At 52.3% G+C, this 22090-nt stretch overlaps 1 protein-coding gene across 5 annotated transcripts in view; it reads left to right on the forward strand.

The window, feature by feature from the left end:
- The window catches only part of PKD1 (polycystin 1, transient receptor potential channel interacting), a 96904-nt gene that overhangs the window by 53903 nt on the left and 20911 nt on the right, over positions 1–22090 (forward strand). For 4 of the 5 annotated variants that reach the window (XM_035340054.1, XM_035340057.1, XM_035340052.1 and 1 more), the window contains 15 exons: positions 1106–1320; positions 1758–1870; positions 1953–2079; positions 3662–3933; positions 4303–5046; positions 6127–6258; positions 7876–8051; positions 8498–8631; positions 8791–12413; positions 13413–13562; positions 15917–16060; positions 17019–17298; positions 18640–18856; positions 19538–19688; positions 20645–20797. In XM_035340054.1, the coding sequence (XP_035195945.1) occupies positions 1106–1320; positions 1758–1870; positions 1953–2079; positions 3662–3933; positions 4303–5046; positions 6127–6258; positions 7876–8051; positions 8498–8631; positions 8791–12413; positions 13413–13562; positions 15917–16060; positions 17019–17298; positions 18640–18856; positions 19538–19688; positions 20645–20797 (6631 nt within the window). The remainder of the gene's footprint in view (positions 1–1105; positions 1321–1757; positions 1871–1952; positions 2080–3661; positions 3934–4302; positions 5047–6126; positions 6259–7875; positions 8052–8497; positions 8632–8790; positions 12414–13412; positions 13563–15916; positions 16061–17018; positions 17299–18639; positions 18857–19537; positions 19689–20644; positions 20798–22090) is intronic. The other variant, XM_035340055.1, reaches the window with a different exon arrangement.

Here is a 22090-nt window from a genome sequence, read left to right on the forward strand (position 1 = left end):
GCAGGAGGGGCTGCGGAGAAAAAGCGGGGGGTTTGAAGGGTGCACGGTGAGGCTCTTCGCCCCCGTAGATAATATGGAACAAATGCCTCGCTTTCTGGGTGCGATTAGAAACAGTCGTCCAGGCTGTTTGTGGCTATGAAAGACCATTCAGCACTTTCCACCAGGATCCCTGTTGGCATTCAGCCACTTTCCTAATGTGGAAGGGCCGTGTCATCTTCCCAAAATGGTCCTGCCGGTTCCTCTTCTGTGTGGGGCTCTTTTTCCTGCAGTGCTTTGGCCACTGCTGCTGTGTGTTGCCCCCCGCTGTGTTTGCTGCCTTTCGGTGGTGACTGAGGAGTTCATTATCTTCCGACAGCTGCATCAGAGATGAACAGGAGCTGAACAGGAGCTCCCGTACCTGGCACCATCTGAGCTTTAGTCCTGCCCTGGTGCCAATTCCACTTGCCGTGGAGAATCAACCAATGGCAAATTCCACAGGTCTCCAGAAACCAAACAGAAGCTTTCTAAAAGTTGCATTTTTTTTTTTCAGACAGTTTTGCATGACTGTAAAATTCCTCTTAAGTCATGACTCGGTAAAAAAAGTATCAGTGAAGGTCATTTAAACGGCGATGCAGGCAGGCTGCTCCAACCAACTGCTCTGCTAGGAGAGGCCTGAGGTTGCAGTCAACCTGCTGCACCTGATGCAGCCATCCCCACGAGCTCCTTCTCCCTCCCAGCTCCGTTGCAATACAATGTTGGTTTGCTGGCTCTGTCAGGTCCTTTGGGCTCTGCTGTCCCCTCTACATCAGCGGGCGGGTGGCTCTCTGCAGCCTGTAGTACAGGGGCCTGAGCAGCTGGTGGGCAGAATGGTGCACCTGGAAGGAGCTGCTGTTAAAACAGTAAGTGTTAGTGGCAGAAAGGATTCTGGAATCCTTTTGTAACTAAAAGGCTCCTTTACATGCAGCTTCTTACACCTGGATGGAGCTGTTGTTGTTAAGATTATTATTTTCGTAGAGAACCATAGATGGCATCTGTCCCAGATCTTTCTAATACTCATAATTTCCTGAAATCCACCCCCCCTCCTTCTTCTTCTTCTTCTTCTTCTTTTTTTTTTTTTTTTTTGAAGGAGCCTCGATGTCTGGATTGGATTCAATGATTTTGCAAGCACTGGAGCACAGCAAAGAGGCGAAGGATTTAATCTGGAGAGCTGTCAGAACTGGCTGCCAGGAGAACCCCATCCGTCAAACGCCGACCACTGTGTCCGGATGGGCCCAGCCGGGCAGTGTAACACAGACCTGTGCATGGCCAAGCACAGCTACGTGTGCGAGTACAAGCCAACAGGTGGGCTCCGCTTTCCTCCTGCTCTCAGCTGACATCTCGGGCAGGCAGGTGTCCTGTTAGCACGTGCCAGGGAAAAACAGGGCTGCGTGGAGGGGGCTGTCCAGACCATTGCCCCCTTACCAAGTGGCACCGTCAGCAACCACGACATTCCTGTTGCAAGGAATTTGGCCCACTCCAATCTTTGCCATCTACAGACGTAAAGAGAGAGGTGAAGCTCTGATGTGGAGCTTTGGGAAGAGCTTCCCCCCGTTACTGGAGCAGTCAGTGCTGCTGCCTGCGTCTGGGGCTGTGGCACTGCTGTTAGGACTTCTTTCTGTGCCACCTTGTAGTCTGTGAGATGTTGGGGTACTGTATAGGAATATTTATGTATATGTACTATGAGGCCTTGGAGATCGTTATGTGAGTCTCATTTGTCCAAATACTTGCTTTGTAAACAGGAGTTCTCTTAAATGCCGAAAACTTCCTTGTGGGAAACCCTGAGTTTGACACCGACATGGCTTTGAAAAACGTGACAGAAGATGTGCTGTCAGCTCCAGTGCCAACTGGGGAGGTAAGGAGGGTTTGCTCATCCTGCTGCTGCAGAGGTAGCCCAAGAAGACATGGGTAGGTGAGAGCCTTGCTTTGTTTTGCAGGTGATGGTGTTCCCTGACCTGGCCTTCAGGCATGAGGGGTATTTGACTGCCCTGGAGTTTGTGACACAAGACCTGCATCACCCTGTTCAAGTGAGGTTCCAGGTGTACAGACCAGTAGATGGAGAAGGTGAGACATCTCTCAACACTTCGGCTATGGTTAGGGCTGATGCCATGAGGGCCATGTCAAACTGAGTGTGAGTGGCTTTCTTGTGGCCCTCTGGCTTCAAAGCAGAAGCTAGCTATGAAGCCTTAAAAACTCAGAGATTTGGTTCTATGTTTTATGGAGACTCAAGTACAAGATCTGCAGGTGTAGTTGGACAGCCTGAGGTTGCCTTTAACAAGTAGGTGTGCTGGGGAAGTGAATAGAGGGAGAAACTGGGTGGATTAAATTTACGTTGACCTGACAGTTTAGAAGGGGGCAGAGCCACAAGTGCATGGATCAAAGCCAGGATAAAAATGGTCTTGTTGGAACCAACCAGCACAGCCAAAGGAGAGATTTTTGGGTGGAGAGGTGGTTCTGGAAAAGCAGTGACCAGAGAACAGCTGAGCAGCTAAATAATGGCTCTTCATCAGCTGTGGCAATGCAGATGTGGTGGGTTAGCAATGGGGACTGGAGTCTGAGCTGGCAGCTGTAACAGGGATGGTAAAAAGGGAGAAACTCAGCTGGCTGCAGGGCTGAAAATGTCTCCTCTCCTACAGCTTTTGTGGCAGAAGTCCTAAAACAGAGAAGCACATTCCTTATTCAGAGACCCCAGAGTGTTCCCAGTTATGCCTGTGGTTATCCCTGCTTAGTGAAAAGGCCCCTCCTGGACCTGCGTGTGAGGATGGTTCCAGGCACGTCTGTCCGCCAGCCCTGACTTAAAGCAGAGCATTCAAATTTGACATCAAATGCAGAGCTGGTAGTTACAGGGTCGTGTGTTTCTCTGTTTAGTTTAAGCCGACCAGCAGCTGCCACTTAGGAATGATGGTTCTTCCCCACAAGGACCCCAAGCAGTTTCGTATGGCTTTGTTACCTGTCTCCGTGCCTGAGGAATGATGAGAGCGTAAGGAACACATGTAGAAGGGAATTAATCTTCTGAGTTACACTTTTACACTTCAGGAAGACATGACACGTCTAATGGAACGTGTTCTGGTCCGTCTGGCCCCGCAGGTTAATGAGGAAGAATATTTTCTTGAGCCCATTTGTCCCTGATGGATGAGATGATCCAAAAAGCCCTTTACTCCTTGTACAGCAGCTCAGTGCTCACGGTTTGGCAACAATTAATTTTGCAATTGTTTGCTATAGCCATCTATTTGGCTGATTACGAAAGGATATTTTTTGACACTGAAAAACTGATACTTTAACATGGAAACATTAACTTAAGAAAAGTTACTTAATGTGTTTTCAGTGTCAAAGCCAGCTCTGCTTTTGCTTGGAATAGCTTTCCCTTGAACACAGATCTCTTTTAGATTGCAAATTGGCGCATTCTCACTGGAAGAGAGACTGACTTTGTTTTAACAATCTTCCTGCCTTTGTGAAATTTTCCAGTAAAACAGGACGCTTTTGACTTACGTAGCACAAGGATGTATTGCAGTTGCAGCTTTTACTAAGAGTGGAGTCATCATCAGTCACAGTGGGAAAAATATGGTGAATTTGGAGCAATGTAGAAGTGCACTGAAGAGTTCCTTGCTAGAACAGTAAACTTTGCTTCCTCTTTCACCTCTTCCAGATTACCCGGAGGGACAAAATGCTACAGAACCATTCCATACTTCTCAGGATGATGGGAACTGGACTCTACTTGAATGTCCTCCTGGCTTCCAGTGGTGTCATTTGACTGATTTGTGCGCATCGGTAAACAACTGCTGCAATGCGACAGAGTGCACCAACAGCTCTCTTGCCAGCAGCCCCGAGTCCCTTCAGCACAATGAAAGCCAGCTCAGCTATCAGCTCATCAAGGAACTTCTCTTCACAGTACCAGCTGGCCCTTCCTCCCCCTACCTGGTCAGTGTTTATTACTGCTGCACCTCGTGCCACCACTGTCTGTTTTCCTCTTTGCAGGCTGTGGCTCCCTGCACTAACAACCTCGTGCAGTCAGTTAAAACACTCTGCACCCTCTCTGCTGTCCCCACTGCACTTAGGAAGTGCAGATAGAGCATGGAGCTGAGTTCCTTGTTAGCACATGGCATTTTTGACTTAAAGTGGTCGAGGAGAGCACAGTGGTGAAATATTTCCCCATGCAGCATTTGGGTCTGTGGCTTTTCTGTGGGTTTCACTTCAGCAGTAAATCCAGCTGTTTTGCCCAGGCAAGAGTTGGGTGCTGAGCGCTTTGAACTTGATGCATCAATCCAAAAACGTCTCCTCTCTCTGCAGGTCACCCTCAGAAAAGAAGATATTTTTGTCAGGGCCAAGGATGTCTTCAGTATCCAGCACAGCGCAGGCTTGGGCTCGTTCCTCCAGTGCCAGCCAAGCCCCACGTCCCCTTACAGAACCAACTTCTTCACCACAAACTCTTCAGACTGGGCACTCGGGCCGTCTGTCGGCTCTGCCGGTGCCACCTGGATCAACGACACAGTTTGCTCTCTCCGAGTTCGCTACGCCGAGGAGCAGCAGGTCCCGGTGATCAGCCCCCACAACACGGGGCTGGAGCAACCGGGGCACTACACGGTCAGGGCCAGCGTGGACAACGGGCCCTTCAGCGCCAACCTCTCTTGCACTTTCTGGGTCACCTCCCGGGTGTCGGGCCTGCGCGTTGTCCACCCCGCTCCCCAGGGAGGCAAGGTGTACGTGCCCTCCAACCACACTGCCCTGCTGGTCAAGCTCTCCTCGGGCGCGAACGCCACAGCTCGCTGGCTGGGCGACAACCACACCGTCCCCTTCGAGGGGAGCTGCCCCGCGGCCGTGCTGACTGCCGACTGCGCCAGGGACACCAACGACACCTGGTTTGCCCTGCTCAGCCTGAGCGGCCTCAGGGAGGGGGCCAGCAGCCACGTGCTTGTGGCGGAGAACGCCGTCAGCTCCCAGAACATCACCGTCGTAGTGAAAGTGGAGGAGCCCATCCGCGGGCTGAGGGCCACTCCTGACCCTGAGAGCAGAGTCCTGCTGAATACACGAGTGGTGAGTGGCTACTGCTGCTGCTAACAATGATTTTTAGCCTTTACTGCTGACGGTGTGGATTTGAGAAGAGGAGGACTGGGGGTCAGGGCTCAGCACTGCTTGCTGCTAAGCGCTGGCTCGTGGGCCATGCAGTCAGTGTTGCTACTGGGACGTGCATGTGGCAAAACCCACTGCTGCTCGCTGGCAGGAAGGCAGCTCAGCTGTGTGCTCACGTTAATTCCCTCAGAGGTAAGGCAGCACATAGTGTGAGGGGCATACTGGCTTTGCATTTGCCCAGGGGATTGCTCAGAAAATCGAGGTATTATCAGAGGCTGGTGATTACCTCCGTTTGACTTTAGGGAGTTATTCTTTTAGACATTTTGATTTGCTCTACCAAATCCTTACACCAGCCGGCTGAAGCTATGGGCATGTTTCATCCACCCATCAAAATCTTGGATTTTTCTGGTGTTTGCAGTCTGTTTTTTTTCCCCTCAAATCCGCTGTCCCCAGAACTACAGCCGAGCCCTAGGAACCTGTATAATAGCTGCCTGTTGATATCTGTGAAATGCTGTGTTCAGCTTCTGGCTGCTTGTGGCAGAACCCTGTGCCTGCAGTGCCTTCTGGTCTCACCCTTCCTAGCTGCCATGGTCTGCTCAGGAGGCACGGTAGGAGTGAGGAAAAAACCCTGCCCTGTCCAGCACGAGGCAACCGCCTTAGCCTTTGGGTCAGGCAGCATCCGTGGACAAGTCAGAGACTGAATTTGCAGGTGTAGGTGAAGCTGAGTTGTTTCAGCAACGTTTTCAGTCAGCAAGAAGGAGACCTGATGCCCAGAGCAGAGCATTACAGTGTGGGAGCAGGCAGTGTGGGTTCTGCTCCCAGCTCTGCTGTTGGTTTTTAGGGTCGGGGTGTGCAGTGCTCTGTAGGTGACGCAGCTGCAGATGATCTTGCACCCCCGTGTTGTGCTCTGGGAGTGCTGTCTGACTGATAGGTGATGCCTCCCGGTCTGGCTCTGCTTCTTCTGTGGGTCATCTGGAGATCTCCTGGGACGCACTGGGCATGCTTTTCCCTTGCACTAGTATAAAATGTCCTCATGCCTTTCAGAGCTACGTCCCTGTGATGGAAGCCGGGTCAGATGTGACTTTCCGCTGGACAGTAGATGATAAGCCATCTTTCACTTTTTACAATGTTGTCTTCAACGTTATCTACCAAAGCCCAGCTGTGTACAAGCTTTCGGTAAGCTAAGGCCTTTCCCTTTTAATCCTGGCTTTCCACTTCATCCTGCAAACCAAGCAGGAAAAGCAGCAGGGAGAGGAGAAAGCAGAGGTTTCTGCAGACACCCTGCCCGTCCAGGAGCTGCCAGCAGTGCAGCTTTATGCCGTGCACTGCAGCTGAGTTGAGGTTTGCACTGGGCTCCTAATGAGCTCATCAGTTGTTCCTCACTGAGCTGCTCGTGCAAATGCGTTTCTTTTCCTGGCTTCCTCCCCTGCTGGCTTCTCCGTCTTTCTCGTCTTTGTGTTCTCTTTTCTCCATGTTTAGTTTCTTTTCATGGTGTACCTGTCCTTACTCCTCCCCAGCAGGAATGAGGCAGTGACCCCACAGCAGGGTGCTGCCCACTGCTTTGGCACATGGTAGATGGGCGTTTAGAGCCAGGCAGGGGCAGGATTCACATGTAAGACTTCCATAGCCAGGACAGAGCTGCCACAAGCTCTTCTGGTCTCCTTCTACTGGTATAGACAGGAACAGTGATTTTTGCCATGACACCAGAAGAAGGATTGAGCAAAAAGTCTGGACAGAGGGAGGAATCTGCTTTGGAAGAGGAGCTTACCTCTGCCCAGGACGTCTTTCTGGTCCATGCCATGCACTGCCATGCACAGTCTTGGTCTGGCTCCAAGCTGCTTGACACATTTGCAGGGTAATTGCTGGCTTCCTGAAAGGACGTCAGCCCTAGCTCTGAGGGCACGCTCATGCTAACTTGCTGGGTGCAGCACTGTGCTGGCAAGCTTGGGTTGCTTTTACTTACGGAGTTGATAAGGTGCTGGTAGTCTGGGCTCAGTGTAACAGGTCCACAGAAGCAGAGGCATGAACTTTTATCTGCTGGTGCGAGAGGTCCCAGCTGGGTTTGAAGGGTCCCTTCTGACAGCAGCTCAGTTCTCCGGCAGGTGAGGAGATGGCAAGATGCCTCATCATTAGGTATTGGTGTTACATGCCTGGATAATCTTGAGGATCCAGCTCTACTTCTGTCATGCTCCTTCAGTCTCTCGCCTGTCCCTTCCCCTCCTCTGCCCAACTTTGCTCTCACTCCCTGCACCCACTACACACAGGGTGCTGGGGCTGCACTCGGCATGTTCAGTTTTAGGAGCCCCCCCATCCCCACACTGTGCTTGGAGCCACTCACCTGCAGCTGTCCCAGGGAGACTGGGTGGTTCTTGGTCCCTCGGTGTCTGCAAGTCCCCGTGCTCAGCAGCTGGAAACAGCGCGGGGCACACACAGAGCAGGCAAAAGGATGGCTGGCAGGGTCAGGGCCAGAGGAGCCTCAGGATGAGCAGCTTTCTGTCCTCTTGCTGGCTAGAGCCAGCCCTTCCTGGGGTAACTTAGTGGTGGAGATGTGGTGGGTCCAGCAAGAGGAGGCAGTGCCAGGTAGGTAAAACCATAAACCTTCCAGTTTATGCTGCTTCCCGGTGCCATTCAGGCCTCTGCTTCTGCCTCCCTGTCCCCCAGGCTGCTCTCCTCTGGCCTACCCTGCCCGCCTGCCTGGGGCAACCTCTCCCCTGCGGTGAAGCCCCTCTCCGAGGAGAGGGCAGCCCAGCACGGTGATCCCAAACGCGTTCTTTGTCCCACTATCCTTCCCAGCTCACCGCCTCCAACCACGTCAGTAACTTTACAGTCAACTACAACGTCACAGTAGAGATGATGAACAAGATGAAGAACCTGACTGTGCTGGGCGTCCTGCCGGTCCTCCCACAGAACAGCACCGTGGAGTTTACAGCGAGGGTTCAGGTTGATTCAGCTGTGGATGCTCTGTTCCTGTGAGTCCTTTGCAAGTTGCCCGAACTTCGGGTTTTGCTGTGCATGACTTACCGGCCTTCCCTACGTCACAACTCTTCTCAGGGCCAGTTGATTTCCATTGTCACATTCTTCAGCTGCTGTCTCGCTGATTTGAAGTGCAAACTGCTCTCTAGTTAATCCCTGGAAATGTGATTCAGTCACGCTAGCTGGGGCCTGTACCTCAAGCCTCAAATGCTTTTCTTTTAAAGGATTGCAATGCTGCTTTAATGTTTAGTTCCCCCTCTTCTTACCAGTGCTGTGCTCCTCTCACAGCCAGGGTTATGCAGCATGGGCACAGCTACTGCTTTGGTACTTGGCATTACAATTCCTCTGGTTTTATTTTTCCAAAAACCCCAGCCCTGCCTCTGAAAGACCTGGGCTTGGGGCTTGTGTTGAACAGTGCAACATGGTCCGTATGTTTCTCCAGGTGGGATTTTGGGGATGATGTCCAGGAGACATACCAGTTCAAACCTCCCTACAACAAGTCTTTCCTCGTTCCTGATCCCAGCGTCCATGAGGTTGTAATCGAGCACAATGTGTCACACGTCTATGAACACCCAGGTAAGCTTTCTCTGCGGAAGAAGGGACTGAGATGTTTTTGTTGGGGGGAGGTCACCAGGTGTCTTCAAATAAAATGGCTTGCTCATTCTTGAGCAAACCATCAGAGGAAATGGAAGTCTCTAGCGGTTTGCCTTATTTTTCTGCTCCCTTCCTCTGCAGGTGAATACGCTCTGGTGGTTCAAGTATCAAACCAGTTTGAGAACCTCACCCACTTGGCCCCAGTTCACATCCACAGTTACCTGATTGATGTGAAGATGGAAGCGGAGGAAGATGTTTTGGTTGTGAGCCATCCGGTCACCTTCAGAGCTAGTGCACTGCCGTCTCCTTACGGTGTCTGGTACACCTGGGACTTCGGGGACGGCTCCTCGCTGTTGACAGTGAGCCAGCCTACGGTGACGTACAGCTACTCCAGAAGCGGGGTCTACAACATCACCGTGTCCGTGAACAACACCATAAGCAGTGTGGAGACAGTCGAGTGTTACCAGGTGTTTGAAGAGATAACGGGGCTCCGTGTTTCTGTAGATGAGGCAGCGGAGCTGGGTGCACCTGTAACTGTTAATGCTTCGGTGCAGACAGGGGACAGTGTCACCTGGATATTTGATATGGGGGACGGGACGGTGCTGAGGAGCCAGGTGCCAGTGGTCGAACACGTGTACACAAAGGACATCAACTGCACCGTGAACGTGACAGCTGTGAATCCTGTGAACTCTGTCTCCCAAACTGTTCCTGTCCGGATATTTGTCCTGGAAGTACTCAAAATAGACCCTACTTCTTGCATCCTTGAGCATCCAGATGTGCAGCTCACTGCGTATGTGACGGGGAATCCTGATGAATACATCTTTGATTGGACCTTTGGAGATGGCTCGTCCAACGTCACGGTCAGCGGGGACCCTGTAGTGATGCACAACTTCACCCGGAGCGGGACGTTCCTCCTCTCCCTGACCCTCTCGAGCAGGTTTAACAAGGCTCATTATTTCACCAGTGTCTGCGTGGAGCCAGAGATAGTCAATGTCACGCTTCTCCCTTCCAAGCAGTTTGTGAGGCTTGGTGAGGAGAGCAGCTTCCAGGTCAGTGCCATGCCCCTCTACCAGTACCGCTACCGCTGGGATTTTGGTAACAATGAGTCCACAAGGTCGAGTGGGACTGAAGTCACCTACACCTACAAGAACACAGGGGTCTTCCTGGTCACAGTGACTGTCTCCAACAACGTCTCTTTCAATAACGACACAGCATTTGTGGAAGTCCAGGAACCCGTTGGGATAGCAAAGATTGAATATAATGGGACAAGGGTGTTGGAGCTGAACCAGATCTACCTGTTCTCTGCCAGCATGAATGGGACCAAAGTGAATTACTTCTGGGACTTTGGAGATGGCACTACCCAGCCTGGCCAAATCACCACCCACTCCTACAACAACACAGGCTATTACACAATTAGTGTGACGGGCCGGAATGACGTGAGCTCTAATGAGACCAGGATTGATGTCGCAGTGAAACGGCGGCTTCAGGGGATTACCATCAATGCCAGCAGGACGGTGGTGCCGTTAAACGGCTCGGTGAGCTTTGTATCCACGCTGGTAGCTGGCAGTGCCATCCGCTACTCTTGGATCCTCTGTGACCGGTGCACTCCCATCCAAGGCTCCTCCACAATTTCCTACACCTTCCGCTCCGTGGGCACGTTCAATGTCATTGTGACAGCAGAGAATGAGATCAGCTCGTTGCAGGACAGCATCTACGTCTACGTCCTGGAACAGATTGAAGGCCTGCAGGTGGCCAGCAGTGACCTGGTGGAGGACGTCTACTTCCCAACAAACAAAACGCTCCATCTGCAGGCAGTGGTGAGAGAGGGGACAAACATCTCTTACAGCTGGGTAGCCCAAAAAGATGGCCATGCTGTGCAGACCTTCACCGGGAAAACCTTCTCCTTGAACATCCTAGAAGCTGGGAACTACACTGTCTATCTGAAAGCCACGAACATGCTGGGATGCGCAACTGCTAACAAGACACTGGAATTCATCGAAAGCCTTGGTCTTCTAAAGCCTTATGCCTTCCCCAACCCGGTGGCTATTAATGCCTCTGTTAACATAAGTGCCACCATAACCAGCGGCACTGGTATTACGTATGTTTGGTACCTGGAGGATGGCTTCTCTCCTGTTACATCTGAACCCTTCATTATACACTCCTTCCAAAGCCCTGGAGCTATGGAGGTCATAGTTGGAGCAGAAAACAAGCTGGATTCGACCAATGCAACAATTTATGTCTGTGTGGAGGAGGTCATAGAGGGGCTGAGCATAGGCACCGCGGAACTGGACTGTAGGTATGTCTCTTCAGGCTCCACCGTGGTCTTCGAGGGGGAGCTGCAGAAGGGGACCGAAGTGACATGGCTTTGGGAGGTGCCAAACGGCACGCTGACAGGCCAGTCCGTGGCAGTCACGTTCCCCACAGCGGGCTTTTATACAGTCTATCTGAATGCATCAAATGACATCAGCTGGGCTCTGGCCAGCAGGAATATCTCTGTGCTGGACAGGATTCAAGGGCTGGAAGTTCTTGCCAGCAAGAAGGTGGTAGAGCCAGGAGAACAGGTCACCTTCGTGATCAGGATGGTGTCAGGGACCTCTGTGAGTTACTTGGTGAGCATAAGTGGGGACTACTCCGTGGTGCTCAACGGGTCCAAGTACACGCATGAGTTCACCAAGAGCGGTGATTATCTGGTGACTGTCACCGTGCAGAACCAAATCAGCATCGCGCACGCCCAGGTGCTCATCTCTGTCCTGGAGGCCGTCCGCGATGTCAGGCTCCTGAACTGCTGTGAGCGAGGCATACCCACGGGCACGGAGAAGAGCTTCAGCGCCCAGGTGGGGAGTGGCTCCCGCGTGTCCTTCTCCTGGCAGTTCTCCCTCTGGAAAGAGCAGGGCCGCTCCGTGGTCACCATGGCAGGAGAGAGCGTTTCCTACACTCCAGAAGCTGCAGGGCTCCTCGAGATTTACCTCCGTGCCTTCAACGACTTGGGAGGTGTCAATATCACCAGAACCATCCAGGTCCAGGACCCGATAGTCCACGTCTCCCTCACCGCCTCCAATGCCTTTGTCAACAGGACAGCGCTGTTCGAGGCCGCGGTGGTGCCCAGTGCCAGGGGTGTGGAGTTCCTGTGGACCTTTGGGGACGGCTCTTCCACTCAAATGACCAAGGTCGCAGTGGCCAACTATTCTTACCTGAGCCCTGGGGATTACCTGGTGGAGGTGAACGCCACCAATCTCATCAGCTTCCTCACAGCCCGCCTCACCGTCACTGTCAGAGTTCTGGAGTGTGAGGAGCCAGAGGTGGAGCTGGCCTTGCCCCCTCAAGTCGTGATGAAGCGGTCCCAGAGGAACTACCTCGAGGCACAGCTTGACCTGCGGGGGTGCATCAAGTACCAGACGGAGCACCTGTGGGAGATATACCGGGCACCCAGCTGCCTGAGCCTGGACGAGTCCAGCAGGATCCATCTGCCCAACGTTGATGTGAACAGGCCGCAGCTAGTTATACCAAAGCTTGCCCTGGAAGTTGGGAACTATTGCTTCGTCTTCATTGTCTCCTTTGGAGATACCCCACTGTCCAAAAGCATTTTTGCCAACGTGACCATGATACCGAGTAAACTGGTCCCAATTATTGATGGGGGCTCATACCGCGTGTGGTCCAACACTCAGGACTTAATTTTGGATGGGGAGAAGTCCTATGACCCAAACTTGGAAGACGGTGAACAGACTCCGCTGTTTTACCAGTGGTCTTGTACATTCTCCTCCAAGGTAAGAGCATTTTTGCACAGCCACAGAGGGTGATAATTTGGGAGCTCCAGCTCCAGCTCCACCAAATGCATTAGTGTCTGGGTAGAAATGATGTCAAGGGGAGCTTTTGTCAGCACCTTTAACAAAGCTGCTCAGGAAGGAGGGTTGCAAAGGTTGCCCAGTTCCCAGCTCAGGGTGGTGGCACAAAGGTTTAGGGAGGAGCTGCGTATGCAGTCTGCTGCAGTCCGGTGCTGCGCGCTGCCCCTGCGTGCTTCAGAAGTGTTTGCACTGGAAGCTGAAGCGTTCTCATTGCTGCTTCCTTTGGACTTGGCCTCTGCTTCATGGTTTCAGTGTAGCTGCTTCCATAACCTGGAGGGATTACAGAGCTGCTGAGGGCTCTGGTCCCTCTTCCATTAACAGTTCAAGGTCTCTGATAGCAGCGGGGGCCAGCGTTGGACTTCAGAGGAGGCAAGTCCCAAGGAGGTAGTCCCAGACAAGTCACTGTGCCTGTCCTGGCACGCTGAAACAATCTGACACTGCAGTGGTAAAAGCGCAGGGGAGAGTTGTCGTTCAAATTGTCATGGGAGATCCACCTGGGGAATATTTTTTTAATTGAATGCAGGATTGTTTTGCTTGTAAAAGATCATTGTTTTCTGCCTTTACAAAGTAAAAAGAACGTGAAGCGTGTGTGGATTAGACTTTCAAGTTTAATTTGACGTTTTTTGTGTTGTTTGGCAATGTTTATAAGCTTTAATTCATGAAAAGTTAATTGCTATCAAATAAGAATTTGGGACTCGGATGAAATACAGGAGTGTTTCAAATACTTCTTACTAACCTGAAGAACAGAGTGATGTGCTTTACTATCCACACGGCCCCGTTGCTCCCGCCCCGGCAGTGGCGTTGTGCAGTAAGGTCTGTGGCAGTGAGGTGGCTTTGTGTGGACCTGAATGTTGTGGCTGTGGACTAACCCGACGTGCACCCGTACCAAGGAGGGTTTGAAAGTTCTTTTCTCCTTGCAAGCAGAGCTCGGCTGCAGGGTGCTCTCTGAATTTCAGTGCCAAGGGAGGAAATGTCACAATTCCCAAAGCTGTATTAGAAGCAGATGTGGAGTACACGTTCAACCTCACTGTCTGGAAGGAGGGTATGAATCCCGAGGCAACGAATCAAACCGTACGTACCACAGAACGCTGTCGCTTTCTGCCTTTGTGCGCCTGTTGCTGGGTGCAGCAGCCAAGCTGGATGTTTGCTGGATGTCTGTTCTGTCTAGAACCTTCCAAGGAACCTTCCAAGGAACCTTGGAAGGTTCTAGCTCTAAGGTTCCAAGGAAGGTTCTAGAGCAGAGTGCTGCCCAGCCACAGGGACTGCCCTGAGCTGCTTCCCTGGCCTGAGCCAAGAGCCAGCGCCAGTCCCACAGGGGGCTGTGGAAGGCTCTGCTGTTGGAGGTGCAGGGGAAGGAGATTTTTGGGCATCACTGGGGCTCCATAACCAATCCCATCCAGGTCATTGGCAGGAACAGACACTGGTATTTCCGTGATATATTCATCTATGCTGCCTTGGGCAGCTCTTTGTGCCTGTCGTGCACAAAGTTTAGTTTCTTTTAGTTTCTTCCTTCCTGCGGAGCTGGGGCTGGTCTCACTGTGCAGCCCGGTGTTAGTCACCCAGCCCTGGGCTGCCTCTGCTCCTGGGACCCAGAGGCTGCAGCAGCAAGTCTGTAGGAGAACAGCAAAGGAGCCCAGGGTCAGTCGCTGTTCCACTGCTGTGTGCAGTGCTGGGCCCTTCACACGTCACGTTTCTAGGCTCTCCCCTGATTTTTGCCCAGAGAGAGCTTCCTCAGCGTTGGTCCTTAATTTCACTGTCAACAGTTCCTCTCTTCTCTCCTTCTGAATTTTCTTAAGGGAGGGTTTTTAAGTGCATGTTGTTTATGTCAAATTAAGCCCAACACTGAATGCATCTGCAGTCCGACAGCAGTTATGGTTTATGTCAGAAACATTCATCGTGGTGTGTTTGGCAATTAGAGATATAGTTAGTCTGAAAATGGAAATTCTTACTGCCTGGGTTTTAAACCAAAGCTGGAGGATAAAAAGAAAAAAATTAAATTGATAGTCTTTCAAGGACATTCCGTACTATCTGGTTTCCATGCATGAGCGCAAAACAATGATTCCAGTGTCATAGGAAATTTGCAAATACTGGAGGAATGAATGAAGCTTCAATGCACTCAGGCTTAATGCTGCGGAATATTTATCCCCTTTTAAAAGTCTGCCATGCTAAACAGTGTCTTCACTGCTGTCCTTCCTTGAATGCGGAATATTCATCATGCCAGGGCAGAGGGCTCTGGCCCACGGTCCTGCTTCCTAGGGGATTAAAGGCATTTGGACAAAGGACGGGGCAGAGCTCAGCAGCCATTGTGTCTGGAGACCAGTGCTTCTGAAGCTTTCCTCTCTCTGAGTGCTTTACCGGGGAGGCGTGGTAGGTGTCCTGAGATGTGCAGCTTAGATCAGAGGTAGAGGTCCGGAATAACACCCTGCTCTCTGGAAAAGGCGGTTCTTCCACCTGCCGAGCAAAGAGCATTTGATGCACAGCAGGAGTTGCATCTAGCTAATTTTGCCATCGTTGCTGTCTCTCCGGGACGTAGTTGTGCCTGCAGTGCTCACAGCACTCGGGAGCCCAGGGGCCGGGCCCTGAGAGCTGGCATGCAAGCTGGTGCCAAGCTCAGTAGCTGAGGGGAGGCAGCCTAGGGGACCAGGCGCTGCCTTTGCAGAGAACATCCTCAGTTCACCAGGCTCACTGGCTTGCTCTGAGCCCCCTGTTGTTCTGTAAAAGCTTCCTGTTAAGCACCCTTTTGTGTCGAGGACAGGAACCCACAGCCCCGTGCTTTGTGCACCGCAGAAGCGTGTGATCCCTGGGGGTCAGGCTCTGCACAGCTGCAGAGGCAGGGCCAGGGGTTTGGCCCCCAGAAAACAAAGGAGAGTTGCAGTTGCTTCCTGGAGCAGGTGCTCACCAGATGTTTGGTCTGCGTTATAATGGAGGCTTTCCTCCTTCCATTTAGACTTCTCCTCTTTTCCAAGCTGCAGTGCAGATCTCTTCTGTAGGGCTGTGAGCTGTCCTGAGATGCTCAGAACAGCAAAGAGCTTCAGGTAGCATCATCCCCACCCTAAAGGACAAGTAGGACTCACTGGGAATTCAGTACGGGGTACAAGAGCGGCATTTTGAAAATGATTTGTGTTGAAAAATGCAAATAAAATAAACCCAGAATTTCCTTGATGGGCCCAGCTTGGCTTTGGGTGGCTCTTGAAAATCAGTGGCAGAACAACTCACCTCGCCCAGCATAAGAAAACAGAGGTAGCTTAGGTCTGACCTGAGATCCTTTGGAAATCCCTTACTGCTGTTCCCTGAGCAGAGTGTGCTGGTGCAGAGCAACTCCTGCTTGGAGAACCAGGTGCTGGGATGGCTGCGTACTGGTTAGATGTCTGTATTCTTGCCCCCCGGCCTCTCAGACCTCCTGACAGAGCCTCTTGTTTCCCCAGGTGTTCATCAAGAGGGGAGGAGTCCCGATCGTGTCCCTGGAGTGCGTTTCCTGCAAGGCTCAGTCTGTCTACGAAGTCAGCAAGAGCTCCTACGTGTACCTGGAGGGGACCTGCCAGAACTGTCACAATGACTCCAAGCTCGGGGTAAAGCCCTCAGCAACGCTGGTCGTTGCTCCCCACTTGGACTTCAGGGAGCACAGGGCAGTCAGTGAGGACAGGGTGGAAAGACTGAGTCCCCTGGCAAGCTGTCAGAGCTTCTCCTTGCCCAGGGGTGTGCCAGCTGCATCCTGAAGGAGATACCTGCTCTGGTGGGCCTGCAGGCTGCGGGACATGTGCCCTGTTAGTCCTCCAGCAGTGCCTACCCAAGGGGAGGCCTTGCTGAGTCATTTTCAAGCCAAGCCTATGAGTGACCAGGCCTTTTTATGCAAAGGCCTTTTTTTTTTCCTGTAAAAGGAAAGTGCTTTCACCTCCCTGCTGGCTGGCATTTCACACGCTGCTCTGGTGGTTCAGGCAGAGGTTGCTCAGTCCCTCATGCTCTCCTTTAATTACAGCTTCCACTACACAGCGTCTCTGCTACCTGTTGAATGAAACAGGTCTTAGAAGTGGAAGTCCCTCTGCGAGAGCTAATCTGTATTTCTCCCAGCAAGGCAAGCATGTACTTGCATGGCATTTTCTAGCTGGCTCTCTCACCAATCCTCTTGTTATCGCAATTGTACATTTGTGCTATTAACAGTAATCATCCAGGACACGTTCAGCTTACAGCATATAAAACATGGTATCCCATGGAGACTCCACCAGTACTTAATTTATTTCCTGTGTTTTGTATTCTGTATTATGAAATGCTCTGTCGGAGGATGATGTAATCCCAGAGACTAAAGTAGATCTCACAGTGGAAATATTCCCACCAGACATTTTGGAAAGGTTCCAGTTCTTGTTGCTGTAGCACACGAGACTAAAGCTGAATTATCAACTGCAAATTTGGCAGACGCTCCCACTAGAAATCTGTTACTTTTTATAAGGGACTCAATCTGAAAACGTTTCAGGGGCATAACTTCAGATTTAAACAAAACCTCTCCTGTCTTTCCCCTCTTCATCTCTGTAGAGATGGGCAGCGCACAGCTTTAAAAACAAGTCTCTCATACTGGACAAAAGAACTACATCCACTGGCGATACAGGAATGAACCTGGTCCTGAGGCAAGGGGCGCTGAAGGACGGGGAGGGATATACTTTCACCCTCCACATCACAGACCTCACAACAGGGGAGGAAGGCTTTGCCTCTATTGACCTGCTGCCCAACCAGCCACCTGTCGGAGGATCCTGCAGGCTGTTTCCCAAAGGACCGCTCAGGGCACTGATGGCAAAGGTGCACTTTGAGTGTACAGGTGAGTATGCTGGGCGCTTGCCAGCCCTCTCTGTTCTTCATGGGCAAATGCTTCTCCTGCTCAGTAAGTTACCAGCTGCCCTTACTTGCACTGAAGTTTTCTTTTCCCTGAACTCCAGCCCCAGGACACTGTTGGTCAGGCCTGAGCTCAGAAGTGGACCTTTCAATTTCTGTTCCCTAGAGCTTGGACCACGAGCGGTTTTGTGTGATCAAATCAAGGAGCTCTCTAAAATTCCTGGCAGGCACTTTTTTATACCTAGTCCATGTATTTGAATGGCAGTATCCAGGACAGGACAGTACTCATGGAAGAAACTGGCGTTTGGGGGCAGGAAAAAGAACATAGATGCTCAAAACTGAGTCACACAGATGTGGGAAGAGTAGAGACAAAGCGCTGAGGCCTTCTCTTCCATGTGGGCTGGATGTTCCCACCAGCAGTTACCTTCTCAACCAGCTGCAGAGACAGCAACAAAGAGACCAGCTTTGGAAAAGCGGCCTGGCTGACAGCCTATAGCCTTGGGCCAACAAATAAGTGCCTCTGAAAACCTTATTTCCCCAAATGATTAGTGTTAGAGATTAATGTGTTCTGTGCACAAATGCTGGGAAGCCATGCCGCAGAGGAAATGACGAGCCCTGCTGGTTCAGGGGAGGCTGGTCACCAAAGCGCAGCTCAGGCTGGAGGAGAACCAGAAGTGTGTTCAGCGTGCTGTGACTGTGACTTTGGTACGGGCTACTCGGAGTATTCATGAAATCAGTACGTCTTTGGAGCAGTGGGAATTCTAGCTCTGGGTGATTGTTTTTAAGCTGAAGTGAATGCTCAGGACGCAGCCCTGCTGGTCTGTGTCCAGTGCAGCGGGCCCTGGCAGAGCCAGGTGCTCCCATTCCTTCGCTGGTGCTCACTGGCAAATGTGCAGCACATTTCCCCACTCCCTGGCCCTAGAAGATTCCCTGTATTTCCCAGGAGCTTCGAGGAACCCTTTGTGCAGGTTCTGTCCCAGACCCAGTTCCTGAAATGTTGAACTGCCTGAGGGCTGCACCGAGCTCTGTCTAATGTAAGATTTTGCAGGACTGGTGCAGAAACTGTGGCCTTGGATGAGTGCTGCTGTATTTTCATTTTTATTTTATTTGGGAGCTCTTCACAGACCTGTTTTAATATTACAGGATACAAACACCCATGCAGAAACCCCTAAACATCAGGCAAAGAGTGCCAAACCTTTGCATGGCAGGCCTGAAAACATCATCCGGCCTGGTGGAGTCTTAAAGCTGCCCTGACTGTGGGATTCCGGGTGGTGGCAGCTCCCCAGTGCCCTCGCCCCCGGTCACCTCTTTCTGGGTTTGTTTGCAGGCTGGCGGGACACGGAAAACGTGGACGACCCGCTGGTGTACATCCTGCTGGCGTCGCGCCGCCGTGCCGGGCACTACCACGAGTTCTGCGTGTACAAGGGCAGCCGTGCCGAGCACAGCGCCTTCCTGCCCCCCGGCTTCCAGGAGAGCGGCTTCGTGGTGTCCGTGTCAGTCCTCGTCCAGGACCAGCTGGGTGCCACCGTGGTGGCCGTTAACCGGTAAGGCTGGGGGGAGGCTGCTCTGGGGCTGCGTAGCTGAGGTGGAGAGCACGAGCATTGGAACAGGGTGCAAGGGGTTGCAGCTCGAGCCTCAGCAGGGCCAGCACCTTAAAATCCCAGTCACCCCTTCTACAAAAACCCCTTAGCTTCCAGTGTGCTCCGTGCAGGCAACAAGTGCCCCTGGGTCTTGGGGCAGCATCCTGAAGGGGTCTCAGTGCCTCCTGACCCGGCTCTGCGCCTGCTCCTCCTCTGGGACAATTTGCAGCTCTCCGCACTGTCCGTGCGGTCCCGGCCCCCCGGGGGGAGCACACAGCCCTGCGGTGCCTGGGGAGGACAATCTGTGACCCAGCTGTTCCTCAGGCCCCAGGGAATGGTGCCAAAAGCAGCGCAGCTCCTCCCAGCACTCTGGCCCTGTTTTTAGGCTCTCTTTACGCTCCGTCACATTAAACCTGGATTTTTTCTTCTGGGCCCAGCGCACCTGTGTGTGTCCACCGAGGGAGCAGGCTCAGGTCCCTGAAGTTCCTACATACTGGTGCAAACTGGGCAGCAGGGCAGGCATTAGCAATGCTCTCGCTGTTGTTTAACCACCCGGTCCCCCCTTGTCTTCCTTCCCAGCTTCCCGGGGCCCCCAGCCCCGTTTGACACCATGCACTTCCACCAAATGCCTCTTTTCTTTGGCAGCTCCATGGAAATCGGCTTACCCAGGGGGGTTCCCAGCCTCTCCTACTGGCTCTACAATCAAACCGACACCGTGCTCCAGGGCTTAGTGAAGCAGGGGGACCCTCAGCAGGTCATCGAGTACTCCCTGGCCCTCATCACCATCTTAAATGAGGTAAAGCAGCACTCTGCCCGAGAGGGGCCTCCGGAAGCCCTTGCGATCGCCAGTAATGTTCTTTGGCCACGTTTTCTACAGCGATGTAGGGAAATGACTAATGCTACAGATTTCCATGTAAATCAGCATACGTGCATGGTGGGAGCTGGGCTGGAGTGATTTTCATGCATCAAAAAGAGAGTAACAGTCTCCAGACACACGATGACCAGGGAAAGCTGAGGGGCTGTAAAATAAAGCAGGGGTCCCAGGGAAGGCAGCGGCCTGGGCATCCTCTGTTCAGCTATCGTATTCAGATAGTTTTCCCTCTCAAGTCCAACCACTGAATTTAAAAACAGTAATCTTGGCCCAAATTCCCCCATCTGCCCCATGCTTCCCTTGGAGCAGCCACCCAGTTCCATCACAGCTGGCCTGGAGACTCCCAGTAGCTGCTCAGGTGCTGCTCTGGGTGCTGAGGAGACCTCCTTGTCCTGCCTGCGGAGCTGGAAAGCTCTTCTGGCTGCACAAGAGGCTCTTGATCTACAGTGCAGGAGCATCATCCTCCTGGCAGCTTTTGCTCTCGCTCCCGTGTAAAGTAGGGCCCAGTCCCTCCGTGTGTCTCTGTAGGCGGGGCAGGAATTTTGGTCTATAGTCGTGCTTTCCTCCCCCAAAAAAGCCTGCTGCGTGCCCGGACACCAGGCGGGGGTGATGCCCATGAGCACAAGCACTGTGCTGAGCTGGATAAGGGCTGCACGCTGGTGTGCTGCCGAGCTGCCCCGTGCGAGGCTGTTAAGTGAATTCCTGAGGGCGCACAGCTGAAATTGAGGAAGTTCTGCCAAAAACCCAGTTCATTAGATCGCCATTTGGGGAGAAGAACAGGCGGGGAGAAGGTGTAGGATGCAGGAGGGGTGCCTTCAGCACGGCTCGTCACTCTGAAACAGCCCGATGCGTTCCCTCACTGCCTGCTTTGATCCCCTCAGTATGAGCGGTCAGAGCTTCTGGAGCCCGAGACTGGGAATGAGATTGAGCTGCGGACCTGGACTCGCAACAATATCACAGAGACCCTGAACTCGCTGAACGTCAACACGGTGGATGATATCCAGCAGATCTCAGCAGCGCTGGCTCAGTGCACGGTACGTACTTTGTCACCACCTCCTTCCACCTCCTGCCCTTCAGGTGCAGCTTAGGAGCTCTTCAGTGCTTGTCCTGCTTCCCTGCCCCTCTCTGCCCCACACGCACCACACAAGGACAGGTGTCACTTGTTGACATCATTAGGGTTTCAGTGGAGATGCCCTACCCATTGTCAGCTCTGCCCCTCGCCACACCACCCATCTGGCAGGCAGGGATAAGATGGTGCATTCACATGCCAGAAAGCAGCACCTAGGAACTCTGTGCTTCTCCATGCCAGTCTTGCTGGGGCAGCTTGCTAGCAAGAGGATTCCTTAACTAGCAGATGAAGACTGTAGAAAAGGCCTCAACGGGTTTTAGAGAGGCACTGGAATAAGTTACTGGGGGATGCGCAGTGTCTCCAAGGACAGGCTGGGCTCCACCAGCAGTAACACAAGTAGAGGTGGACCTGCCTCGAGCCAGGGGCCAAAGCCAAGGACTGATGTTCCTTCCAGCCCTGTACAAGATGAGAAGCACTTCTTTGCTCTGCTGTTGACTGGAAGCGCTGTTTTCCCTGGCCAGCCAGCAGTTTCAGCTCCCTGGTGCTGGGGCTGCTGCCTGTTGGATTGAGGAGTGGTATTATGTGTTTTGTCAGATGGGCAAAGGGAAGAGAGCCCAGTTATATAATGCACTAGGGTTTTGGTGGTCAGCCAGGCTGCTCTGGCATGCTGTTGCTTCCCCACCCTCCCAAGTCTTTCCTTCTCGGGACGGGAGTCAGGTACCCTGACCTTGGCTGCTCATCGCCCCCCAGCCAGGTCAGCAGCCTTGCTCGCTGGGAACAGCCTCTCGTAGAAATCACAGACAGACTACTGCATCCCACCCACAGAGTCCCTGGTCTGCTGCTCCTTCCTCAGCTTCAACGCCTGTAAACCTCAAAAATCGCTTCTGTCTGTTCATCCTTGTTCAGGGATTTGGGGTTCAGCACACCCCGTTCTGCTGCCAGTGCTTTGTTTCTGTCTCTCACTGATGCTCTTGCCCTGTGACTTGATCTTGCTGTGGAAGCTTAAGTCTAGAAATAGAATTTTTGTTCCATGGGAAAAGGTGATGTTCTAGGATTAGTTTGTGCTCTGGATTGGAATAAAAAGCTTACAAAAAGAGTAATATAGAATTTCCCAAATTCGGAGCAGCGTAGAGACCACAAATTCACTTTCCTGTAGCAGTGTCAATCAGAGCTGATACTTTTTTGATTTTTCCTACAGGGGAGAGGAAAAATCAGATTGAATTTTTCCTGGAGGGGAAAAAAGAATTTCACTCTTCTT

The sequence above is a fragment of the Oxyura jamaicensis genome, chromosome 14 (genome assembly GCF_011077185.1).
Source record: "Oxyura jamaicensis isolate SHBP4307 breed ruddy duck chromosome 14, BPBGC_Ojam_1.0, whole genome shotgun sequence".
Lineage (NCBI taxonomy): Eukaryota > Metazoa > Chordata > Aves > Anseriformes > Anatidae > Oxyura > Oxyura jamaicensis.